The sequence below is a fragment of the Ips typographus genome, linkage group LG1 (genome assembly GCF_016097725.1).
Source record: "Ips typographus isolate SLU linkage group LG1, UJ_Ityp_2.0, whole genome shotgun sequence".
NCBI lineage: Eukaryota > Metazoa > Arthropoda > Insecta > Coleoptera > Curculionidae > Ips > Ips typographus.
The window spans coordinates 19812583-19837376 of NC_138422.1; the positions used below are offsets into that span (position 1 = coordinate 19812583).

Below are 24794 nucleotides of genomic sequence, written 5' to 3' on the forward strand. Positions count from 1 at the left end.
GTAAAGTATATTGAATAGGTGTCTTAAAGAATTTTTGTATTCTACACATTATCACTACTTATTTATATTTTAAATCAACTTGAGCAGGCAATATGTTACTGTACTTATTTTTTTTTATTTATATTTTAACTGAACATACATATTGATTTAGTATAATTACTATTGAATTATTTTACATGTTTTATTAACACCAATGACAATAAATGTTTTATTTATTTTTGAAGACTTTTTAATGTTATAACTTTTACCTATAACCAATAAAGTGCGCACCGCGGATCAACCCAGACAGTGATTTTTTTGGGTCATTTTTAAAACCCCGCTATTTCGAAACGAAAACACGAAATTTGATGTGGTTTGGACAGTCACTGAGTTTGATTTATTGGCTTTTGGCTGATAAGAAAAACTTTGACTTTAATGAACTGCCTGCAGAAAAGTAAAACTTTTAAGTAGTCTTGATTAACCACTAATTTTCTTTTTTTTTTCTTAATTAAGTGTAGGTCACATATCATGTGTTACATAATTTTAAGTCAACTTCCTTTGACCGATAGAATCATACAGAGTATCTAGAGACAGAGTGAGAGAACAACTTATGCCAACAATTTGAAGTCCTGAAAAGTACATAGATTATGTAAAACAGATAATGTTCCGTTCGGTTTCTGAGGCTGTCCCTTCAGAACTGTGAGCGGTATATTTCTTTTACTTCAGGCAGGGTGCTAGCTTAGCCTGAGAACCCTCCTCCTTTTACCGGGGCTTGGGACCGGGTCGGGCTGCTGAAGGCAGATAATATGGGCGAACGAACATGCGAGAGGATAGCAAGGTCAGGATCTATAAGACCTGTATCAGGCCAACCATGACATACGGGATAGAAACCAACAAAACGAAAAGAATGCTTCGAGTAGCCGAAATGAAAACGTTCAGGACTATAATGGGAAAAACAAGAACAGACCGAAAGAAACACTGACATTAGAGAACAATATGTGGGGTGCAAGACATCGTAAGTTGGGGAAGACAAAGAAAAAGATATTAGTACGCTCACGTGAGAATAATGGAAGAGAGAAGACTGCCACGCATCACACTTGAAGGGAAACCAATAGGGAAAAGAGCACCCGGAAGACCACCTAAGAGATGGAAGGACAGCTGGCAGTCCATCTCCCAGGAACTGATTCAGAGGAACCTGCAAAACTAACAGATCGCGAGATCTTAAATATGAATAAGCAAAAAAAGAAAAACAGATAATGTTTATCATACAACGGCATTTGAAAGACAGATATAAACCTGTTGATGTGGTTTTTAAATTCAACATTAAACACTGTTACCTCCATTTTCCGAATAATTCGATATTTCTTCGGACACATAAAGTTAATCCAGAAACGGCCAAAAAGGTACCGAGATATTACCAGAAACAACAAGTTACTATGTTAGAAAAAATTGCATAAGTTTTTCTCCTACTTTGACTATCTTTAGACCTCCTGAATGGACTCTATTTCGGTCACGGGGGGTTCGAGCCGTCGAGAAGCACTTCTAACGATGGCATCCGACATCTTTCCATGCACGACAGCTAGAACACTAAGGAGGACAGCGCCCTCGTGCCAACAAGAGTGAACTGGGCTGAGCATGCTGAGACCATCTCATTCAAGCGGACATTCGCTGGTTCACGGACGGCTCAAAATTCGCGACAGGGACAGGAGCCGCGGCTTACAACAACATGGCAAAAATCTACCTGAAGAGAAGACTTGGCAGCACTCCTCTGTTGGGGTGCAAAGCGAAACTGCAGAAATCAATACAAATCTACATGGACAGCTAAGCGGCCATACGAATCCTTTCGTCGGGTCGGTATCTGTCAAAAACCGCTTGGAGCTATCAAGCGAGAGTGATGCAACGAAGAGCACTCCGGATTATGGCTGAGAACGCCAGGGATGGTTCATTCCAAGAAATTTATGAAGGGTTTGTTCAAGATTAGGACTGGTAATCTGTTGCAACTCAGCAGACAACACTTAAAGGATATTACGGCACTATATACCGGTGATGCCGCCTAAGGGCCTACATGCACCGGACTGACATGGCAGAAGATGCCGAATGCCGCTGGTGCATGGAAGACGATGGCGTACCTAAATGTTTATGCCAGATCCAGGTTTCTCACTTGGACAGGAGGCACTCCGCACTCCGCACTCCGGCCATAGGGTCTGGACCTCTCGCCCAGAAAGGTCATCCGATTTCTGAAAGAGATGGATATTCTGAGTGAGTTATAGTCGAAGAGATCATTATGTGAGAGCCAGAATAGACCGACGTTTGCAGTGGAGGTCAGCACTTGCCCACTCACTTAATATAACAACAACAGCAAATAATGATGACGTTACCGCCAAAGGACAAATGAGCCGTACCTCTACAGTCTACAGCATGTTTTGCTAAAATGAAGAGTTTCTGATGAGAAAAGTGTATATGAAGATTTAGCATCTCTACAATTTTACCTTAAAGTGAAAGTAAATTGTTGAGCAGACCCATGTGATAAAATTAAACAGCTGGAATAAACGACACTCTTTTGTTGTGTTGTGTGTTAAAAATTAATTGAGATGGTCTGGCATATACCTCACATAAACGAGTTTTGGTTTTCGAAATGTGTTAACACCGTGTATGGATTTGTAGGTTATTTATATACCACGTCCTTTACTTTTGTTAAAATATATTAACTAAAAATATAAAAAAAACTTCAATCAAAAAACTTATATAATATAAAGAGAAATTTGTAAGGTGTCACTCGTACTTTTGGCGTCACTGAATATTTATCTTTGATAGACTTTGGTATCTTACCAAACATTATCCAAATCTAAACATGAAGGATTATTTTTGAAAAATCCCTGATCCTCCAAAACGGCATGTGGAGCACATATCCAAGGATCTTCGGTTTCTTTCTGCCATTCGAAAAGCCGGTTTTTCAACTGATCGAATACTTCTTTTAACACTGGTTTTAACGCCACGTTATTCACTTCGGCTGGATCCAGTTTTAAATCGTAGAGTTCCCATTCAGGTCGTTGATAATAACTTTTGAGAGACTTAAACCATCCAGTTGGCTGCTTTGCTTTGGTACGATTAAGTAGATCCTGAAAATAGACCCCAAATAAACTTAGATTAATAAGCAAATTATGAAAGTGGCGCATTTTGTGACATTTACTTCAATAATTAAATACACATCATACTTTATTTATTATATCAAATATATAATTTTTTCCATTAAAATATAGGACGACGTCTGGGTATCGTCAAATTTTGCAAACGCTCGATCAAAGCAAAATATTCGATAGTACCTTTGATATACCATTTTCTAGAGTATTTGACTTGTAACAAGTTCGTACTTGTGACACTCATCACAAACTCGCTTCAAATCAAGCGTTTGCAATCCAACTGCTGAAGTGTTAAGCTGGGGATTGATGGAGGGAAAATGGCGAAAAGGGCTTTTAAAGTCTAGTCGCCGGACCTATGGTCTTCATCTACTTTACTACTACTACTTCCATAGCAATACAGAATACTAAACAAGGTTCAATTCGTTTGACTAAAACTATTATACGACTTAGGTGATATTCGAAAATTTCATCTTGTGGAAAAAGGTAGACCATTTCGAATACGGGTAGAACGCAAAGATGTTAAGTTGTCTTATAATCCCCAAGAGCAAGTCAATTGTAAGCAAGGCAACATTCTTGGTCCAGTTTGATTTATTTGATAATATTTCTTAACAAACTTTTACTGAACATATTACGTTCCAGAACTGGGGCATAATTAATTATGGCTGACGATACAAACCGGATTGTTATGACATGCAAAAACATTGGTTCCTCTTGAAGTACTGTATAGATATTACTTCAAGCACCAGAAACAATTTAGTGTAAGTGTTGATAAAACCAAGTGCATCTTTATTTCTACTTTGTAATTATTTGCTTTAAGTAAAAGCTGTTATCCACCTATCTATCTACAACACCTGAGGCATTTACGAAAATTATACCTGCTAATTCTACCGTTTACCACAATCGGTGTAACTTTTAAGGATCTGGTTCATTACGGTTGAATGAATTTTAGAACGCGATTGGTATTCCTATTCCTGATATGTCTTTGACATCTGGCATCCAGATGTTCATTGTTGAAATGTTTTATAATATCGGCATACTCTCCCTCCATCTCGCAAACAGAACATATTCCAATATCCATTTTAAATTAACAGGCCAATCTCATAAGCTAGCTAAACTGAGGAACAAACCGACAAACGGTCAAACATAAACTAATGTTTGAGGCTATGATTCTAAATTTTAACGGAAAACCTGTCAAAAGTCACTTCTTTCTTAATTTACCGACGGAACTTCTCGATCCATAAATCATAAACCGGGTACATACCAGGTGTCCAAGAGCACCCTGGACATAGGAGATTAACATGGGAAAACGGTTTTGGTTTTTTTACGCCTGTACGGTTGATTTGATTGAAAAATCGTAATAATGAAAGTTGTAGTACCTATCACGGACTAGTTTTCTGTATTTTTTTCGGATCTCTAACTTGAGCCCTTTCGTCGTAAAACACGAACAAAAATGCGAAAATTTTAACGTTTTACCTGCACTGTATAAGCGGTTGTCGAGCAACCGTACCAGCAACCGCCTATACAGTGCAGGTCAAAAGTTTAAATTTTCTCATTTTTGTTCGTGTTTTACGACGAAAGGGCTCAAGTTAGAGATCCGAAAAAAATACAGAAAACTAGTCCGTGATAGGTACTACAACTTTCATTATTACGATTTTTCAATCAAATCAACCGTACAGGCGCAAAAAAATCAAAACCGTTTTCCCATGTTAATCTCCTATGTCCAGGGTGCTCTTGGACATCTGGTATATTCGGTATATGGGTAAAATTTCAGAACGGCAATAGTAGTTACCAAAAACAATTTTCGAACGCTCTAGGTTAAACAGGTATCTACCGGTAGAATATTCGTAAATGCCTCTGGTAAACGTTTGTCGGTCGATCTGCGGACACCATGTATACCCATAAAATATTGAAATACTTTTGGTACTACGTACCTGGAATGTGGGCGACAAATAAAAGTCTTGATCTATTGGAAATGAACTGGCGTAATTAATATTATGGATTAATTTATATCGTTGTGTTCGTATCATTCTCATTGGATAGTACATTGTCACTTCGTGCAGGTTATGACTACCGAATATAGCTTCATTTGACTTGTCGGCAGGCTCTACACATTAAAGATAACATAAAAAATGTTTTTTCTTCTAATAATAATTGTAGATATATATATTAATAGACAACCTTTAATTAAGAGAGGCAATAAACTCTTGCCGGTGAGATTTCTTTTCTGTTCAACGTTGTTTGACTCCCACTTAAAATTTGTTTGTGGGTTTATTCCAAACCAATCCATTACAGTTGGCACAATATCTGCAGTAAAGAAACAAATAGACTACTTGCAAACTTGTAAATGCTAACACAGACCTAAAAGACTAGTCAGCGAGTTAGTTACTTGATTCCTTCGTTCTTTATGAAAGGGTGATGAAATAAACATTGGTTCAGCTATTCCAGGGTCGTAAAAGTTAGTTCTGCCATTAGGAAAGGGGATTCCATTATCAGAACTGAAGATAACTAAAGTCTCGTCAAGATGTCCTGCGTTTTCTAGCTCTTTAAGAACTAATCCAACACCTATTTCAAATCAAAACTTGTTTACTTCTATGAGCTCGTATTATTGTAAAATATTGAAATCCAATAAACACACACCTTGATCCAATCTGGACATTGTAATGTACTGAGCCTGGATGTCTTTTCGAGCAGCATCTGTGTTTGGAATGTAAAATGGAGGAACAATTTCGTCCCATTCGTAATAGATTGGATGCCAGTCAGGTATTACTCCCATACCTAAGCAAAACAGTATAAACTGTAGATTTATTATTCTTTAAACCGTGATGTACATTAATTTTACCTTCTTCGCCATTCCCAAACCTCTCACAAAACTCTCCATATTGAGGGTGCGTATGTCCGCATCGATGAGGATCGTGAAACGCCACATACAAAAAAAATGGCCTAAAATCTTTATAAGTTACGACCGTGCTAAAAATGAGTCTCTTACTTTTCATCGGTTGAGTTTAGAAACTCTCTGGTTAATAATTTAATATGAGTAATGTTTCTTCCTACTTGTAATATTGAGTTGTTTTCCTCAGTTTGCGAGTAATCAAAAGGGTATGCCTCGCTTGGTCCCACGTGTTTCTTACCAATGATTCCTAGAAAAGTTCACCGTTTTATCCATTGAAACTTAAGTTTAGGCTGCTTATAATATCAAACCTGTACGAATATTGTTCTGTTTCAATATTTTCGGTAAACTATTAATATTATCAAATGAGTTAAAATGATGAACCCCTTGATGGAGTCCGTACATTCCGTTTTGATGCGATGGAGTTCCGGTTAAGATTGCAGAACGGCTGTAAATACACAACACAACATAAAACACTTTGATTTTTGAAAGAAGTTTGCTTACCTAGGTGAACAACTGCTAACCGAAGTGAAAGCCTTGTTAAAGATTAAACTACGTTTGGCCAAGTTGTCTAGATTAGGTGTTTGGCAAATCTTGTTTAGATAAGTTCCCATTTCGAATCCTCCATCATCAGCTATTTTAAATTGGATCATTAAGAAAAATATTTACAAATTTATTTTTATATCATACAAGTTTCTCTCTACATAATTACTTAATTATAATGAAATAATTGAAATCAAGGACAACAGAATCTACAAACTTGGTCTTGTTGTAGTTAATAGATGGTTAATGGTTAGGGTAACTTTATTGATGACCAATGTTAGAAATGTGCAGAAGATCTTCATGGTGTCCGCTTGTTGTTGTTTTCCCATATCCGGAGCAGTTACTCAGCGTTACAGAAAAGGGTTTCTAGCTATGCGTTTTATTAAGAGAACCGTCGCGATGGTTATACAGTTCGTTCGTGGTAAGATTCCCACAGTAGAGACTGTCAGCCTCCATGTTACCAGGAATGCTTATGTGTCCACTGCCCCTGTCGTACGTTTGAAAACTGTAAACAGCTAGTATACATTCACGTCATGCTCCCAACACTTTTCTAGGACCTGTCTGACTGTGAATAGTTGGTCTGTCGTGGGCCTTTTTAGCCAAAAACCCGCTTGATATTCACCGACGATGTCCTCTGCGCCGTATCTTTCTTGTATATAATTTGCCATTCTTTTGGTATAGTTTCAGAGTTCCATATCGTTATGATCAGTTCATACAGTTTTTGCCTTCTTCTTGCTCCTCCATATTCATACAGCTCGGCTAGTATGTTATAAACCCCTGGGGCGTTATTAGTTTTAGGGTACTTATTGTTTTCCTGACCTCACCCCGAGTTGGGGGCTCCACGGTTTCGTCGTCGTCATGGTGCTGTAGGAGGTTTGTCTGTATGATGGTTCAGAAGCTCGGAAATTAATTCTTTCCATCTGTCGCTTAGCTTTCCTCTTGGAAGTCCTCCTCCTCCGCAGGATTTTTGTTAATGTGCTAACTTTTCTTCCTTCTGCATAGTTTATCTGCTTCTCTTTGGAAATCCTCGTGGACTTGCTTCCTGGTTCTTGTTGGTCTAGCTAAGTATTCTTTCCGGTCTTTGTTCCGTTTTTGAATGAGGGCTCTGCACTCGTGGTCAAACCAGTCGTTTCTGCGAGGTCTGGGTTTTACTCCGATGGTTGATTCTGCCGCTCGTATTACTGCCGTTCACAGCTCATTCCAGATCTTCTCTACGCCTCCATTATGGTCATTATCATCTTCGTCCGTAGGGCCCTTTGCTTTTAGTGTCTGCATGTTTTCATGTGCCGCCTGTTATTGATATTGGATTCTTGTTTTGTGTTCTTTTAGTTTTTCCACATCCATAATCTTTGGCGCCGCGTATGTTTGCGTGTTAGTGTGTTTCGTTATTCTAAATCTGTGAGCCATGCAAACCAGATAATAATCCAATCAGCAATTTGCCCCTTGGTAGCTTCTCACTTTGATGACATTTGAGGCTTCTATTCTTTCTATTAGTATGTCGTCGGTTTGGTTGTGTATATCCCGCCGTGGAAAGAAGATATAGAACTTGCTAGCATGTTTCGTGGTCACAAAATCTACTACTCTTAGTGTAGTGTTACTCGATTCGTCATGCAGGCTATTTCATCCTATCAATCCACGATAGATTGCTTTCCTTTCCAATCTTAGCGTTTAAACCCGCCATTATTATTTCTCTGCGTGTAACACCTGTTACAGTTTCTGATAAAAAGTTTCTTTAAGTAGATCTTCCTTTTCTTCTGTATCTGCGTGCGCTTTGGTTATGGATTAATTATAGAATATAGTCTTCAGCCTGAGCATATATTCATGTGTTCCTTGAAAGGTTTGAAATCCACTAAAATTTTCTTCGTTCGCTTGTCGATGATGAATGCTACTCCAAGCTCATGAGTCCCTTGCCTCTTGCCACTATGCAATATGGTGTAGTCTCCATGGTCAAAAATATAGTTTCCTATCCATCTTGTTTCTTGCACTGCAGTCACATTCATTGGAACCCATATTGGCGTCAACAATTGTAAAGCTGCCAACGTTGGAAGTGGTCGTCTGTTGTCGGTTTTTGATTACGCTTTAAACGGATTAGAAGGAAAGGAACTGATGAGGTGTATTTAGTAATAAATAGGGATAGATCTAGTGATTACATTTTTATTGGTTGTCAATTATCGGTTGTGGTAGTTATTGGGTCGTGTAAAAACGACTTAACAGAACTACATCATAACCTCAAAATATCATCTGATAATGACAGATCGACAACACGGTGGCCGTCAGTCGTCAAGTTCTAAAATGTGTTTACAACAAATTTCAAACTTATTTACCTCAAAAACGTTAAATACGTGGTCTTATAGGATAGATAAAGATTATCATACCTTACCTATGATTAACAGTGCATTTCTCTTGCCACGAAAATTATTTTCCTGCGATATAACGTAGGAAAAACTCACTAAAATCAGCAAGAGCAACTGGACCTGCTGCATCTTTCTGTTCAACTAAAAAAAAGCACCAAAACGTAGCAAAAGAAGGGGCAAGGAACTGATAACTATTAGCAAAATGTCGAACCGCAAAATCTTGTGTTTATTCGACGTGGATGGTACCCTGACCAAACCCAGAAATTCTATTGAACCCCAGTTAGAAGATTTTTTACAAAAAAGTCTTAAGCCTCTGTGTAGTTTGGGTAAGTGGTTTAGTTTGTTAACCGGGCAAGAGTTGTTGGTGTGTAAGAAAACATAACTATGTTTTTAACAATTTTAAACTTATCTGATCTTTACACTTTATGAATGCTTTTTTAAAGAGTTAGATATGTCAGGCTAGCTGAATATTGTCTGTGGTCAATCATAATCAGCAAACCAATTTGTTTTAAATTTAATTTTATTTTATCACAAACTATACTTAATACTCAGTTTATATTAAAAATAAATGAACTTTCTGGGTTTTTTTTCTATCTGTCTACTTAAAGGTAAATATGCCTGTAGGTTTTTTACCTTCAGTTTCTGGGGTCTCCAACCATGTAGAATTGTTTAACTAGGGACAGAAGGTCACATTAGCAAATCTTCCAGGATCTGAGAATTTAATTACCTACTGTTTAGACTAGTGTTTTGTTGATATATTTACTATTCTTATTCAATATATAAGAAAGGGTACAACGTAACAAGGTAGACACAGTAAACTCACAGGTAAAGTAAGTATTAAGAAGATTCAAAGATAAAATTATTGAAACTAGAAATAGTGTTTTATTTGACAATCAAAAGTTTTGGTTCTAGGTACCTACTGAAATATACAAAGTACTGTAAATCACCCTGTACAGGGTATCCAGATTCATTGCAGTTTGACAGGAAAACTCCATCCTGGCTACCATTTAATTTAGTGGTAAAATTGGTATTTCAATATCTTGTCAGTTTTTGGCGGTAGAGGGGGTTTTCCGATTTAAAAACTCTTCCCACATTTTGTGTTTACTAAAATATCAAAGTGAAACACAAACATTTTTAAGGCACTTTTGGGATTTGATTCCAGTGGTGTGCTTAGTTTTTTGCTACTGCCTTCTGTTTTCTCAATAATTAACTTATTTTAAATGGAACTCATAATCAAATATAACTTAATAAAATGTCTATTTTTAAACATTTACTATGATATAAGTATGACTTAATTATTCCTACAATTAACTGAAATATGAAGTTAACTTGCAATGAGTAACAGATAGACCCAATAACAAATTCAAAATGCAGTAATTTCAAGTGTTGTCATAGAAAAAGTTAATAAATAAACGTCATTTTTGACAGCTGTTTTCAAAACCTGAGTCCAAGCCAACTTGAATGGAAAACAAGAAAATATTGTCACGTTTTGGGGGTAGCGCAGGAAGAGAAACAACAATCGTAGCTCAAGTATGTCTTCTTTATTAGGCTAGGCAGTGAACACTGTCCAAGAGGGGGTTGTGTGGGTGTGGGTGTATGTGCGTAAGGCCTTCTGATGTGCCGCCAAGCGGAACCCGCTCGATACGAGCAGGGTGCCCCTATGTCCGACACGCCCAAAGGATTTACTTAAGGCACTGCAACAGGGTAACGAGCCGTCCGGGCACTAGAAAGTTCGGACTGTCGCTCGTGACCTCCCTCTGGGGATGACCCCAGAGTTCGGTCTTGCTGATTCAGACAGTGCACTAGGGGAGACCGGGGCCCGACTAGGTAACGGAACATAGTGCAATTTATGTTATTCGTGACATCTCCCCCTTCCAACAAGTGTTCGCCCCGAACACTAAAAGTCCATGTTTACAAAATCAACTCACTTATTTTCTATTCTTATTTTCTAATGCAGGTGGGGGAGTACTTTATTTAAACCAACCTATCATCAAATATTACTTCTTAAACTAACACATGTTTCTTATCTTCTAGAAAAGGGGTGGAAAAACTTTATTGAACAAATATCTTAACTACTTCTCGATTTTTAAACGTTGCCATGTTTGCATACCCAAAAAACACTTATTCCTTTCGTTGGGTCACCTTTCAACCTTGTTGTTGCGTCCATCTTCTTGCCTTCTCATTTAAGCGTAAATTGTCCCCTGCATTGGGCACCATCTTCTAGTACCTTCTCTCGGCACTACATTGTCTAAGCGGAAATCCATCGCTTAGCTTCGACATCTTTGGTCCATTGCGTGCTCTCTTTTTAGCACACGTTGCTTTGGACTACTCTACATCGTCATTTCTAAGCCCATCTGGAGAACCTTCTTCAGCCCTTCATTTAAGGGACTCTGGGTGCACGCGGCTGTAGAACCGACGGTGCGGAACCCATCCGAAGATGCTGGTTTCTCCTAGGCTTGCTGCTCTTCTTCTCGCTTCTTTAATCAGGTCAATTTGTCGATGGACGCAACGAGGTAATTAGGTGGTCCCTAAAGTCAACAATTAATTAGCAAACAAGCCCGACTCCAATAACATAAACAGACAACATGTATTTATAAACAAAACACCTTATACTTGCGCGATTTTGCTACCTCAGCAAAGTACCTAGGTCGGGAATGGCGTCACTGGTCTAGAAATCGAGATATTGTTATTGCATTAACTATACATACACTTATTTTATGAAACCTAGTTATCAAAAGTTCAGTTTTATCTTACCCAATACACTACAAACTAAAATGTGCTCCTATACACTAAAATGTTTAGGGCAACCTACAGGCCGCTCTTGATATAGCCCTACTCAGTTCAAGCAACTGCGGACCTGCAGGCTGGTCCTTCAAAACTCGTCTTGATTCTTCTGGGGTGTGCTTGAACTTGTGGGGGTGGGCATGGTTGAGTCGTCTTCCTGATCTCTCTTTCTTTCTCTCTCTTCTTTCTTCTGGTCTTTGCCTCTCTTCTTTTTCCTCTGTTATTCCTTCATCTTTTCCCTGTGACTTAATTGGCTTCAATTTGCGAGGGTGTGTCTATCAATATGAAGATTAATAGACGGGGATTGAACGGGGCGCCTCCACCATGTCACGTTTTGGGGGTAGCGCAGGAAGAGAAACAACAATCGTAGCTCAAGTATGTCTTCTTTATTAGGCTAGGCAGTGAACACTGTCCAAGAGGGGGTTGTGTGGGTGTGGGTGTATGTGCGTAAGGCCTTCTGATGTGCCGCCAAGCGGAACCCGCTCGATACGAGCAGGGTGCCCCTATGTCCGACACGCCCAAAGGATTTACTTAAGGCACTGCAACAGGGTAACGAGCCGTCCGGGCACTAGAAAGTTCGGACTGTCGCCCGTGACCTCCCTCTGGGGATGACCCCAGAGTTCGGTCTTGCTGATTCAGACAGTGCACTAGGGGAGACCGGGGCCCGACTAGGTAACGGAACATAGTGCAATTTATGTTATTCGTGACAATATAATATCTCTAAGAGATACTCCCTCTTGTGATCAGTTTTGAAAACAGTTTCGGGCATTCCAGCTGTCATTTCTCCGTTTGTTTACATTGATTTTGGTTAGAAATTTAGCGCTGGTTTCATAAATATGAAGTGACAGTGTCATATTATTTATAATGTTAGGTTAGAAATGGGTTGCCTGATTTTGGTTCAACTGGCGCTGCAATCTTAACTTGAAATGCCAATAGAGCAGGTTTTACACCAAAGGTGTTAAATCAAAGAAATTTTTATTTTTAAACATTTATTTTATCAAATTTTATGCCCCAAATAAATTCATAAACTTCTTGGAGCATAAAGTGATTTGATTTTACACTTATCAAACTTTTATGTTAAAGCTGTCAATGAAAACAGTTTGACCAACCAAACCAAGTGAATTTAGTGTTTAGGTGGTAATAATTACAGATTATTCCTACTTGTTTTTCTGCTATTTTTGATATTTTTATTTTGAAATTTCATAATCATCCTGAATACTGTGTTTATGTATTGAATTCTGCAGCTCTCACTCTCACTTTTTCGTTTTTGTCTGTTGGCAGTTGGCATTACGCAAAACGGCAAGTTTGATCAAATAAGTTGGATGAAAATAGAACCTGTCCTATTCTGTAAAAAAATTGACATAAAATTGTTTGAAGGTAAATTTGACATACAATTTTGTTTTAAGGCCTCCTAACACAATAACAAATTTTATAATAAATATGTAGGCTAATTTAAAGCGAAAACTTGTCAGTTGTTTTTAAATACTTTGATATGACACCATCACAAATACAGTAATAAATTTAGAGGGTGCGCTTGAGCAGTTGTCCTTTGCGAAAGTCTTCACTGTCAAAACAACTAGGTTAGAAACAATTAGAAGAGGCCTTGTAGCAGAGTAGTATAAAGTTGATTGGGTACTAATTCTATATTATAAAATAGAAAAATGGAAGGTGTACCGTTTCATTTGCATGCGATAATAACTACAACAGCAATTGCAACCCTAATGATTGGCTTTTGTGTTGAAAAAAGGATCAAGAAAAAGATTAGAATTTGGACCAAACCATGGTTACAAAGGCTTACAAGTAATAGTCAATAGTCATAATGTCTCATCAATGCTCAACACAGAACTTTTGACTAAAGATCCTGCATCCTACAAAAAAATTTATCTCTAGACATGTATACTACATTATTTCTAACTGCAATTCAGAAAGAGTCAAGTGTAATTCAGAATAGTCATTTGAAATTCAGAAAGAGTCAAGAGTAACTCAGAAATTGTTAATATTGCAATTCAGAAAGTATATCAAGTGTAATTCAGTTTGGTATGAGGAGGAATTCCCTCAATTCTAAATGGATGCAGTCTCTGTTTTAAAAATGGGAAGATATGAGAAATCATCTGCAGGATCTTGTGGTAGTATGTGATAATGCACCTTGTCACTCTACTTTAGAGGGTGTTTCATGGAACATGAAATGCCTTTGAATGTTTTGAATTTCATTTGATGGTTTCTGAATTTAAATTGATTTTTTCCGAATTCCACTTGATGGTTTCGGAATTACAGTTGCCTATTCTGAATTACACTTGATGGTTTCTGAATTGCAGTTCCTTATTCTGAATTACGCTTGACCTTCTCTGAATCTTACTTGGCCTTTTCTAAACTACATTTGGAAATGGTGTAGTTTTTTCCTATCAAGTCGGGAAATAGGGTTTTCCTGTCAAAACACTCCGGACAAATCCGGACACTGTATACTGCTTAAGTTTACGATTTTGCTCTTATTCATCTTTAAATAAAAATACGATAATTTCCAGCATTGGACCGAATTAAATTTTGCTTGATTTTCAGGTCTTGTTGGTGGTTCTGACTTTAAAAAAATTGCAGAGCAAATGCAAGGAGAGGATGTAATCAACCGCTATGATTATGTGTTTTCAGAAAATGGATTAGTGTGGTTTAAAAATGGAAAAGAAGGAGGTTGTTATTGTTTACCATTTTACTGAAACATCCAGTTTATATGTTTTATATTTATTTTAGAAAAACAAAATATTCAGAAGTATATGGGAGAAGAAAAACTACAAACATTCATCAATTTTGTCTTAGGTTACCTTTCTAAAATTACACTTCCTATAAAAAGGGGTACATTTGTAGAGTTCCGGTCAGGAATGCTCAATATTTCACCTATAGGTAAAGTTTAATATCTTTTTATATTTAGAAATATACAAAATAATACTGTTTTATACCGAAAGTTGTTATTAAGAAAGATATAGGGTGGGAAAATGGAAATATTGTTTTTGATTGAGCTTCCTCTTTCCTATCACTACACAAAACTTATCCATAATTAGACAAACAAATTCCGGTGTAATACCACGAGAGCTTTAAAATGACCGATAATTTTCGTGATAGCATTTTGTCCGTAATTTCACCAGTCGTTTTCACATGCTAGAATGAACAATTGTCTACAACATGGCTACCGATCAAGTAAAACTCCCCCCTTAACAACACGTGACTTGCCCCTCTGAACCGATATTTTTTTGCTTCGCAGAAACAAAAATATGAAATGTTAAGTCAGTTAAACAAAACTTTCTTAACTGGTTGATGTCTAGCCCATTGAAGCTTATTGGGGATTTTTCTTAATTTGTGCCCTTTTTTCTATTTTATCATAGGTAGATCTTGCTCTCAGGAGGAAAGAGACGCTTTCGGAAAATATGACAAAGAACATAAAATCAGGGAAAAAATGATACAAGTCCTCAAAACTGAATTCGCAGATTATGGCTTCACTTTTAGTATTGGCGGCGAAATAAGTTTTGACGTATTTCCAACTGGATGGGATAAGACATACTGCTTGAAACACCTCGAAAGTGAAGGTAACTTGAATTAATCTTTGTTTTATTTGAAATTTGTAGTAATTAAAAATGCAAACTAACCATTTCAGGGTTTGATGAAATTCATTTCTTTGGAGACAAAATTGATCCAGGCGGTAATGATTACGAAATTTTTTCTCATCCTAGAACCATTGGCCATAAAGTTGTCAATCCAGAAGACACTAAAAGACAACTTAAAGAATTGTTCAAAATTTAGCTTTCTTATGTTTATTGTCATGTTGATAATATTTTACAGAGTAGCTATTTATATTGAGTAAAACACATAAACATTTTTATGAAAATATTTATATTATTGTGAAAAATATAAACTTTACATTCCTATTAAAATTGCATACAAAGTAACCTTCAATTCATTCTGAATATGTCTCAGCTTAAATTAGCAATATTGTTCCCATTTGAAATTTTAGGATCTAAATAGACAATTCTCTTTAATCACCTTATAATCCGTGATATTTAGGTTTTCTTTTCTCTTTAAAAGCAGTTAATCCTTCTAGTCTATCTTTCGTAGGTATAAGCTGAGCGTAACAAGCTTCTTCAATAGCAAGTCCTACAAATAACGCCGAATGTAAAATAATTGAGACAGAAGAAGGTTTTATTGGTACCTGTGTCCAAATCCACTTCAATTCCTTTGTTGATAGCTCTTTTAGCCATTTGAACAGCAAATGGACCATTGGGCAAAATCTCCTCTGCAATCTCCAAACATTTGTGGTAAGCTCCTTCTCCTTTTGCATCCTGTTCAACCACATGATTAACTAGTCCTAAAGACAAAAAACCGAGTTTTGGTTAACAAAATTATTAATTTTTAAGAAAGTGTTGTTGAGGTCAATATCTCCGGACGTTTTAAGGCGTTCCGCAATTAACGTCCTTTGTCGTCTTAAGAAATATTGATTTTTCCGAAAAAGACGGCAATGCAGTACTCAACCTCGATGTTGCATCAGCTTTTTATTTCTTATTTAAGTCGGGTCTAGATTTAAGATTATTTATTACATAGTGAATTCAAACTTAAGTAATAAAAAACGAGGAGGGAGAAATTATAAACAACGCCAATGGTACAGCAAACTTCTGCTGTACCACTGGGAAGTATACTGTGAAAAACTTTACAAAGGTGATATAGAACAAATTTCCAAAGAAATAAATACCCCTCAAAAGCCTGAGATACTAAGATCGGAAGTTGAACATGCCATAAAATAACGGAAGAGGTCCTAAAGGCTCTGGGCAAGGAGGGAATAGAAATCTTCCACAAAATCTGTAACCTTATATGGAAAACAGAGGTTCGCCCTAGGAATGCAACAACTACAAAACGATTTCTCTTATCTCTCACGCTAGTAAGATCTCCTTCATATCATACATAACCGTCTTATACCATTTCCTTTCCCGCAGCTCTCAGAGAAACAAGCAGGTTTTGTCCCAGGAAAAGAAACTAGAGAACGAATATTAAATGCCAGGCAACTGATTGAAAAAACTAGAGAATTTAATATCCCAATATATCTCTGCTTTGTAGACTATCAAAAAGCTTTTGATAAAGTAAACTGGAGCTACCTTTGGACCATAATGGAGGAAATGGGAACGCCAAAACACCTGGTTCAACTGGTGCGCAACCTCTATCAGAAAAACAGCGCGAAAGTGAGAATCGACGGGATTTACTCGGGGAGCTTCAAAACGACTGCAGGGTGCGTATTCTTGAAACGAGGGAAGGGAATTATCAAGAGAAAGACATGTAGAATGTGACAGGAACCCGCTATTGTCAGCTTCTTCTGTCACATTCTATCAACCCCTTACTTGGCAATTCTACTCCCTGCGTTCAAGAATAGGCCCCCAGGAGTTAGACAGGGTTGCATTTTTCACCAACCTTATTTAACGCTTACAGCGAATACGTCATGAGAGAGGTTCAAGATGAGTGGCAAGGCGGTATACCAGTTGGTGGAAGGCGTATTAACAACCTCCGGTACGCCGACGACACACTGATCATAGCGTCAACAATACCAGAAATAACGGAAATTATGATAGTTGATAGACAAGACTCCACACATCTCAGAAATTACAGGCTATGAAGTGGTAAACAATTTCAATCATCTTGGTTCCTTGATTACCAACACTGGGAAATGTGAAAGCGAAATACGGCGGCGCCTGACTATGACAAGATCAGCGACTACCAAGCTAAATAAAATATGGAAAGACAGATCTATCACCAAAAAAACGAAACTCCATCTAGTTGATGCTCTTCTCTTCCCCATTGTATCTTGTACGCAGCGGAAACATGGATTTTAAACGAAGCAGATAAAAACAGAATAGATCGAAATGTTGGTTTATAGACGACTCTTATTAAGAGTATCGTGGACAGAACACCGAACCAACGTATTACGTATTACAAGAAATTGATCCACGTTCAAGTGGCGTACCTTTTTTTTTCTTAAAATTTATCAGGTGACTTATCAATACGCGCGCCACTGGTAAAGATAATAATTAATTGGCGAATAATCGGTTCTTTATGTTTATGAAAACCACATAGTTATTTATACAGCAAGGGACTTAAACCATTTTTATCGAAAAAAAAAAATGTTTCCTACAAACATTCAATAATGAATCCGCTGCGCATCGCGCGGCAAACTTCATTCTCAGCGCATTAAAGGCATACTTTTTGCGCTTAATACATAAATAGCTATTAAACATCTAGTGAATAAAAAAATGTTTGATGATGAACTGCCAAAAAACGAAACGTCGGACTGCAAATGTGAATCCATCATCGAATAGCTGAGAAAAAGTGCCAATGAAAAGATGCTTTTAGTTTTGGGTTCGGTTTTGGGATATCTCTCCAAATAAGGTTAGAAATAAATAAAAACAAAAAATCTAATTTTAAGTTTTTTTCGGATATCTTCGGAAGTACTTGGAAAATCGACATTGTTAAAACGGCATTCGGTTGAGCTTTGAACTGCGCAACTTTGCCCCAATTTAAACTTTCTCGTATCTCTTATAGTTTCCGAGATCAAGATAGTGAGGGTTGAATTTGAATTACCCTGTATAATCTTTGTAATTTTGTTTCATGAATAATATGTTTACAATAATTTCTAGTTCAGGAAAAAATTAAAACTTAAAATTCAATGTGGGGTAAGTTCGTTACCCCATTTGGCCGATTTCTTCAAGTTGTAGATCTTGGTCACGCGAGGGTTAAGCTGAATTCATAGTTTGAAATCCGCAAGAAGTAAGAAGTAAGCAGTAAGCCGAATTAAAAATAAACAATATACTTGTAGCACTTTCATTCATAGTTTGACAAATAAGCGCAAGCCGCATGAACCGCAAGCAGTAAGCAGCAAGAAATGAATCATTTTCATTTCTTACCTTGCTTCTTACAGCTTTGTGCATCATCGGCTGCCTGTTTCACCCATTCGTGGGTTTTCGAATTGTCATTTGTCAAGTATCCGATCTTTTCTGGTTTTCACTTGGTTAACTTGCAGCTACTATGATAGAATAGTCTCTTGAGGGAAAAATTTCTGGTATATTCTCAAGAAGGTTAAATTACAAAAAATATTGTCACGAATAACATAAGTTGCACCATGTTCCGGTACCTAGTCTGGCCCCGGTCTCCCCCAGTGCACTGCCGAATCAGCGAGACCGGCAAATTGGGGTCATGAGACGAGTATTTAATCGGCGTCTCAAGCCATCGACGACCACCGAACTCTGGGGTCATCCCCAGAGGGAGGTCACGAGCGACAGTCCGAACTTCCTAGTGCCCGGACGGCTCGTTACCCTGTTGCAGTACCTAAAGTAAGTCCTTTGGGCGTGTCGGACATAGGGGCACCCTGCTCGTATCGAGCGGGTACCGCTTGGCGGCACTTCAGAAGGCCTTACGCCCATACCCCCACACCCACGCATCTACACACCCCCTCTTGGACAGTGTTCAATACTAAGAGTTATGCAGCGCCGAATAAAGAAGTCATGCTTGTACTACGTTTGTTGTTTCTGTTCCTGCGCTACCCCCAAAACGTGACATGGTGGAGGCGCCTCGTTTGATCTCGGACTACTGATCTTCATATCAGTAGTCACACCCCAGCTCTACCCCTGACGCTACGACCCTCCCAAAAAATGAAGATGTTGAAGATTTTGAAGGACCAGTTTACAGACTCGCATTTGCCCGAATCGAGTAGGGTAAAGTAAAGAGCGACCTGGAGGACGCCCTAAAGCAACAGAGTCTATGCAGTGCAGATGAGCACAATAATAAGTATAATTTATATTAATTTAGTAAAGGTAAAATTTAACTGAGTAATTGGGTATAGTAGAAATAAGTATATAATTTGCATAGTTGCAGTTTAGTAATAACATTGTCTCAATTTTCTAAGCCAGTGACCTAGGTTCCTTGCTGAGACAGCAAAATAGTGCAAGTATCGTGTGTTTATTTAAAACTAGGTCAAGTGCAAGTACTTGATATAGGATTCTTTGTTTATTAATTTAAAAAATATATATATATTGTTTATTTCAGTGGCCACCGGACGACCTTGTTGCGTCTATCAACGCATTGCCATATCATTTAAGGAAGTAAAGCAGCAAGTCTTGGAGAAGCTGACATCTTCAGATGGGTCCCGCCACGACGGTTCTACTTACACCCGTGTGCACCCAGAGTCTTGAATAAGTCGAGCTGAAGAAGCATCTCCAAATGTGCTCACGTTAATTAAGAAGAAGTATACATGTCCAATGATAGGTGTGCTAAAGGAGCACGCAAAAGGACACAGTAGGAAGAAGTGAAGCTAAGCGATGAAGTTTGCCGCTTAGAGAATACAGTGCCAAGAGACGGCACTACGAGATGAAGCCTAGGTGAAGCGTTTCCACTTAGATGATGGTGCCCAAAGGAGTATACAATACAATGTGCAGTTGACGTAAATTTTGGCCAAAATGGAGAGCAAGAAGATAGACGCAACACAAGGTTGAAAGGTGACCCAAGGAAAGAATTAATTTTTTTTTTGTGGCTGAAAACATTATCTAGGAATCTAGAAGTAGTTTTAAGAGAAAAGTGTTTATATTTTTGGAATAAAGTTTTTCCCATACCCTCTCTAGCAAATAAGCAACATCGGTTAATTTTAAGATTCATATGGAAAAAGGAAAGACGAGAAATTTATTTTGTAATATAGAATTTTAGTGTTCGGGGCGAACACTTGTTGGAAGGGGGAGATGTCACGAATAACATAAGTTGCACCATGTTCCGGTACCTAGTCTGGCCCCGGTCTCCCCCAGTGCACTGCCGAATCAGCGAGACCGGCAAATTGGGGTCATGAGACGAGTATTTAATCGGCGTCTCAAGCCATCGACGACCACCGAACTCTGGGGTCATCCCCAGAGGGAGGTCACGAGCGACAGTCCGAACTTCCTAGTGCCCGGACGGCTCGTTACCCTGTTGCAGTACCTAAAGTAAGTCCTTTGGGCGTGTCGGACATAGGGGCACCCTGCTCGTATCGAGCGGGTACCGCTTGGCGGCACTTCAGAAGGCCTTACGCCCATACCCCCACACCCACGCATCTACACACCCCCTCTTGGACAGTGTTCAATACTAAGAGTTATGCAGCGCCGAATAAAGAAGTCATGCTTGTACTACGTTTGTTGTTTCTGTTCCTGCGCTACCCCCTAAACGTGACAATATATTGTAAAAAAGTTCAACATTTATTTGTCAAAGTTAGGTTAGAATTTGAAAAAACTGTGACCGTTTAAAACTCAAATTATTGTAACAATATTAATTTATTTTAAAAAATTCTGTTTTCTACGTCGATGTTTCGAAATATACCTTCTTGGCACATCTTCAATTACTATCTACAATACTTTCAAGCTCATCAACAAATACATAATTTTTGTTGTTTTCGCAAAATTGAATCATATCACATAAAAAAGAAAAAAGGATTTATTCGAAAATGTAAAAATCGGTTATGGCGTCCATAAGAGAAATAAGAGTTGATGATAAAGGTAACCAAATCATCGGATCTCAAAAAATAATACTGTCACGTTGGAGAGGAGAAAAAGTGGCAATATTGAGGTTTCAAGTTAAAATCGCAGCGCTATTTGAAACTAAAATCGGGCAACCCGTTTCTAACCTAAAATGTTGTGTTAGTGTTCATTTTACACCTAATCAAACTTTTATATAAAAGCTGTCAATTTAAAAGAGTTTTGCCCCTATAGTCAACTTAATATAAAGAACCTAATTTAAAAGTGTATGCATAATACTTTGACTTGGTATTCTAAGTTTTAACTGATATTTTTCTGTGACCTTTATGTTTAAAATTAGTAAAAATGTTTGGAGTTAAAAAAATTATACACTCCCAAGTAAGAGCTGCTACAATCAAACAAAAAAGAGTGGTTCTACTCGCTGTGATGATTGCTCCTTCTGTGTTGATGATCGAATCAGCTAAGACTCAAAGGAGATGGTGAGCCAGACCAGCGTTACAAAATAAAACAAGTAGCTGACATACTACTACCGCACTTTTTTTAAACGTTGGCAACACGAAAATCAGGAGATTTGATGTCAAATAATTGATGAAAATAAAACACGTCCTATTTCCAAATAATTTGACGTACAATTATTTGATGGCAAATTTGATGTGTAATAATTTACAATTTGACCTTGAAGTCGCTTTATGAATAAGTTCATCAAACTTATTTGAATCAAATGCCCAGTGTAAAGCCCACACGGTACCGAAACTTCAGTTAACGGCGGAAAACATCATAAACTTATGAATCCAATGCTAATTTCCTAATCAAAATCAACCTAGCCAAACACTTTTTCCAAAATTGACCACCAGAGGACTCACCTGTTATCTTGAAACGCCAATACTGTCTATAGTGATACAGTGTTATTAATTTTCAAGTTATCTCATCAAATAAATCAACAAAAAAATAAAAACTAATTTTCAAATTTTTTTTTTTTTCTGTGATATCTCTTTTGCATTGTTAAAGTAGCATATTATTAAACTTAAAACTGTACAATTTTGTCATAGTTTAATCACCTCCCCATATTTAAACACAAATTTGTGGAACTCTGTATTATTCTTTAAACTGTGATAGTACCTATATTTGGTTCGTAACTTGAATATTTACTGATTAGAGAGAAGGGGAATACAGTTAAATTTAGATTAAAAAAAAATGGTTACCTAAATTCAAAGCAGTTTTTCCATCTATAATTTTGGCTGTGTAAATTAATTCTTTGGCAACTGAAGGATTTATAATTCTTGGTAATCTTTGTGAACCACCAGCCCCTGGAATAATAGCTAATTTAGTTTCCACTAGTCCCATTTTAGAATCTTCTGAAGCCACACGAATGTCACAAGCTAATGCAATTTCCAGGCCACCACCTAAATATTTTGACATTAACTTGTTATTTAATCGCTTTTAAGTGACAACCCACCCAAAGCAATTCCATCTATAGCAGCCACAACTGGCACTGGTATATTCTCTAATTTATTCATCAACATTCTCAAATTTGTTACAAAAAGTGCCACTTCTCTTGGAGTCATTTCAGCTCTCTCTTTAAGATCTGCACCTGCACAAAATACTTTGGGCACCATGCTTCGAAGAATTACCACTTTGGTGACATTCTCATACTTAATTTTTTCAATGTAATGGTGCAATTTGTTTACCAGATTTACACTGAATGCATTGCGCTGATCAGGCCTATTAAATCCTAAAGTCACAGTAGTTAAAAAGTTCTTAGATACTGTACAACCACCACCATTTGGAATATTTACCCATAACAGCTATACCGTCGTGTTTTCCTTGTAAATAGTTAAAAATCACATCATGTTTTGGCTGTTTTTGGGAATAGTTTCTTACAAATGAAACTTTATGACTAAACGTAAATGAGAAATTACGGAAAAAACACTGCACAAACATGGTGAAAACCAAACTATTTTCTTCATTTGCTTAAATTGTTAAGTCATTGTTATCTTAAACGTTAATTAGGCCTGATATAAATAATAAAAACATGTTATTTACACCAAATTGTTTGTTTACATTAATAAATTTTGTTTTGACATTAGGTACTGTAGGAGATAAAGTTAGGTTATAATAGAAGTATTGTAATAATTCTTCTTCTTTTCTAATCATCTAATCTTATAATTTCAGGACTATTCGGCCGTCGTACAGTAGTAGTTTTTCAAATTTTCAAGTATTTTGAAAGATCGAATACTCGTCCCTCCCTGGGACCTAATTCTTGAAAGCAGAGAACGGAATTCCCAAGAGAAGTGTTGATAGAATGTGACAGAAGAAGCTGACAATAACGGGTTCCTGTCACATTCTACCGGTCTTTCTCTTGATAACTCCCTTCCCTCGTCTAAAGAATACGCACCCTGGGTGCTTCTTCTGTCACATTCTATCAACACTTCTCTTGAGAATTCCGTTCCCTGCTTTCAAGAATTAGGCCCCTGGAGTTAAGAAAGTTCCCCCGTAAACGTCCCCAGTACCAACTGCTCTATACTGTTTAAAAACGACACCCTAGGATTACCATCAGCCAGTCAAAAACATCAACTATCTTCACCCCCGGCGGCATGTTTTCCCAGGTGGTTAGAATTTATTTCCATAATCTGCGAAGAATTTTTTCACTAATCCGGTGCGATCTTCGCTGGCTCGAATCTTTGCAAAAAAAAATTCAGCAAGTTCTTGGTGAAAGGGATTGGGGAGTCCAGAGGACTTTCTGAGACAGTTTGGGTTCATTTTAAGCTCACTAAAAACAGAGACTTTATAGCTATTTATGTACCAAGGGCGTTAGAGAGAACATAATACCCTGATGGACATTATACTCTCCCTAACGCCTGTGGTGCATACAATGTTTTATGTTTCACCTAATTCAGCAATTATTTACTGTTTCTGGCATTGAAAAGGAAGGTATACCTTTACTGGTATGTTATTTACTGTTTATTTTATCTGAATGTTGTAACTTTGATAGTCCTGTCAGTCAGTGAAAATGGCAATGCTAATATAATGCGCCGGTTGTTATGAACACTATAACCTACACCGTTTCCGAGGCATTATGTATTTATGACGTATAGGTGAAACACATGACATGTCTCAATATAACGGGTGCCATGAAAACCACACCGACCAGGGCTTTGGAAGTGATTCTGGGTTTGACGCCCCTCGACATATATGTCAAGGAGGTCGCCTTAACTACAATATTTCGCTTCCGCACTGTAGGAATTGAACTCAGTGTAGGAGAGTTAATCTGCAGAGGGCTCGCATCTGGAGAGAGGCGACAAACTCGCTTACACTATTGGAGGCTAGAAGGGCTCTGCAGTGCCACTATTTGCTTCCAGAAAACCTTACACTATCAACAAGGTAGGTACTGGCAACCACTCAATGGCAGGTGTAATAAACATCTACACTGATGGATCCAAAACCAAAATGGGCTCAGGCTGTGAAATTTACACCAAATCCCTCAAACTGAACCTTAGTCAAGCCCTTGGTTCCATGCCAAGCGTTCTTCAAACAAAATTAATTAGCATAACTATAGCCGCAGAACAGATAGCCAATAAAACATCACTGACAAAAA

The 24794-nt window shown here is 37.7% G+C and overlaps 4 protein-coding genes across 5 annotated transcripts in view; 1 reads left to right on the forward strand and 3 right to left on the reverse strand.

The window, feature by feature from the left end:
* LOC145731964 (uncharacterized) overlaps positions 1–24794 on the reverse strand; it is a 69193-nt gene that overhangs the window by 7118 nt on the left and 37281 nt on the right. The gene's annotated exons all lie outside the window — the stretch shown is intronic.
* On the reverse strand, positions 2664–9071 carry Sgsh (N-sulfoglucosamine sulfohydrolase). The gene is made up of 10 exons (XM_081983897.1): positions 8930–9071; positions 6511–6640; positions 6318–6454; positions 6106–6256; positions 5959–6059; positions 5757–5894; positions 5478–5681; positions 5298–5423; positions 5051–5223; positions 2664–3098 (listed from the first exon to the last, which is right to left on the reverse strand). The coding sequence occupies exons 1-10, from the start codon at positions 9030–9032 to the stop codon at positions 2805–2807; spliced, it is 1557 nt and encodes a 518-aa protein (XP_081840023.1). The 5' UTR covers positions 9033–9071; the 3' UTR covers positions 2664–2804.
* Pmm2 (phosphomannomutase) lies at positions 8846–15619 on the forward strand. Its single transcript, XM_081983995.1, has 5 exons — positions 8846–9229; positions 14244–14369; positions 14430–14579; positions 15059–15259; positions 15328–15619. The coding sequence occupies exons 1-5, from the start codon at positions 9106–9108 to the stop codon at positions 15471–15473; spliced, it is 747 nt and encodes a 248-aa protein (XP_081840121.1). The 5' UTR covers positions 8846–9105; the 3' UTR covers positions 15474–15619.
* Positions 15546–23281, reverse strand: LOC145731976 (methylglutaconyl-CoA hydratase, mitochondrial). The gene is made up of 5 exons (XM_081983983.1): positions 22996–23281; positions 22656–22931; positions 22402–22602; positions 15880–16035; positions 15546–15824 (listed from the first exon to the last, which is right to left on the reverse strand). The coding sequence occupies exons 1-5, from the start codon at positions 23138–23140 to the stop codon at positions 15715–15717; spliced, it is 888 nt and encodes a 295-aa protein (XP_081840109.1). The 5' UTR covers positions 23141–23281; the 3' UTR covers positions 15546–15714.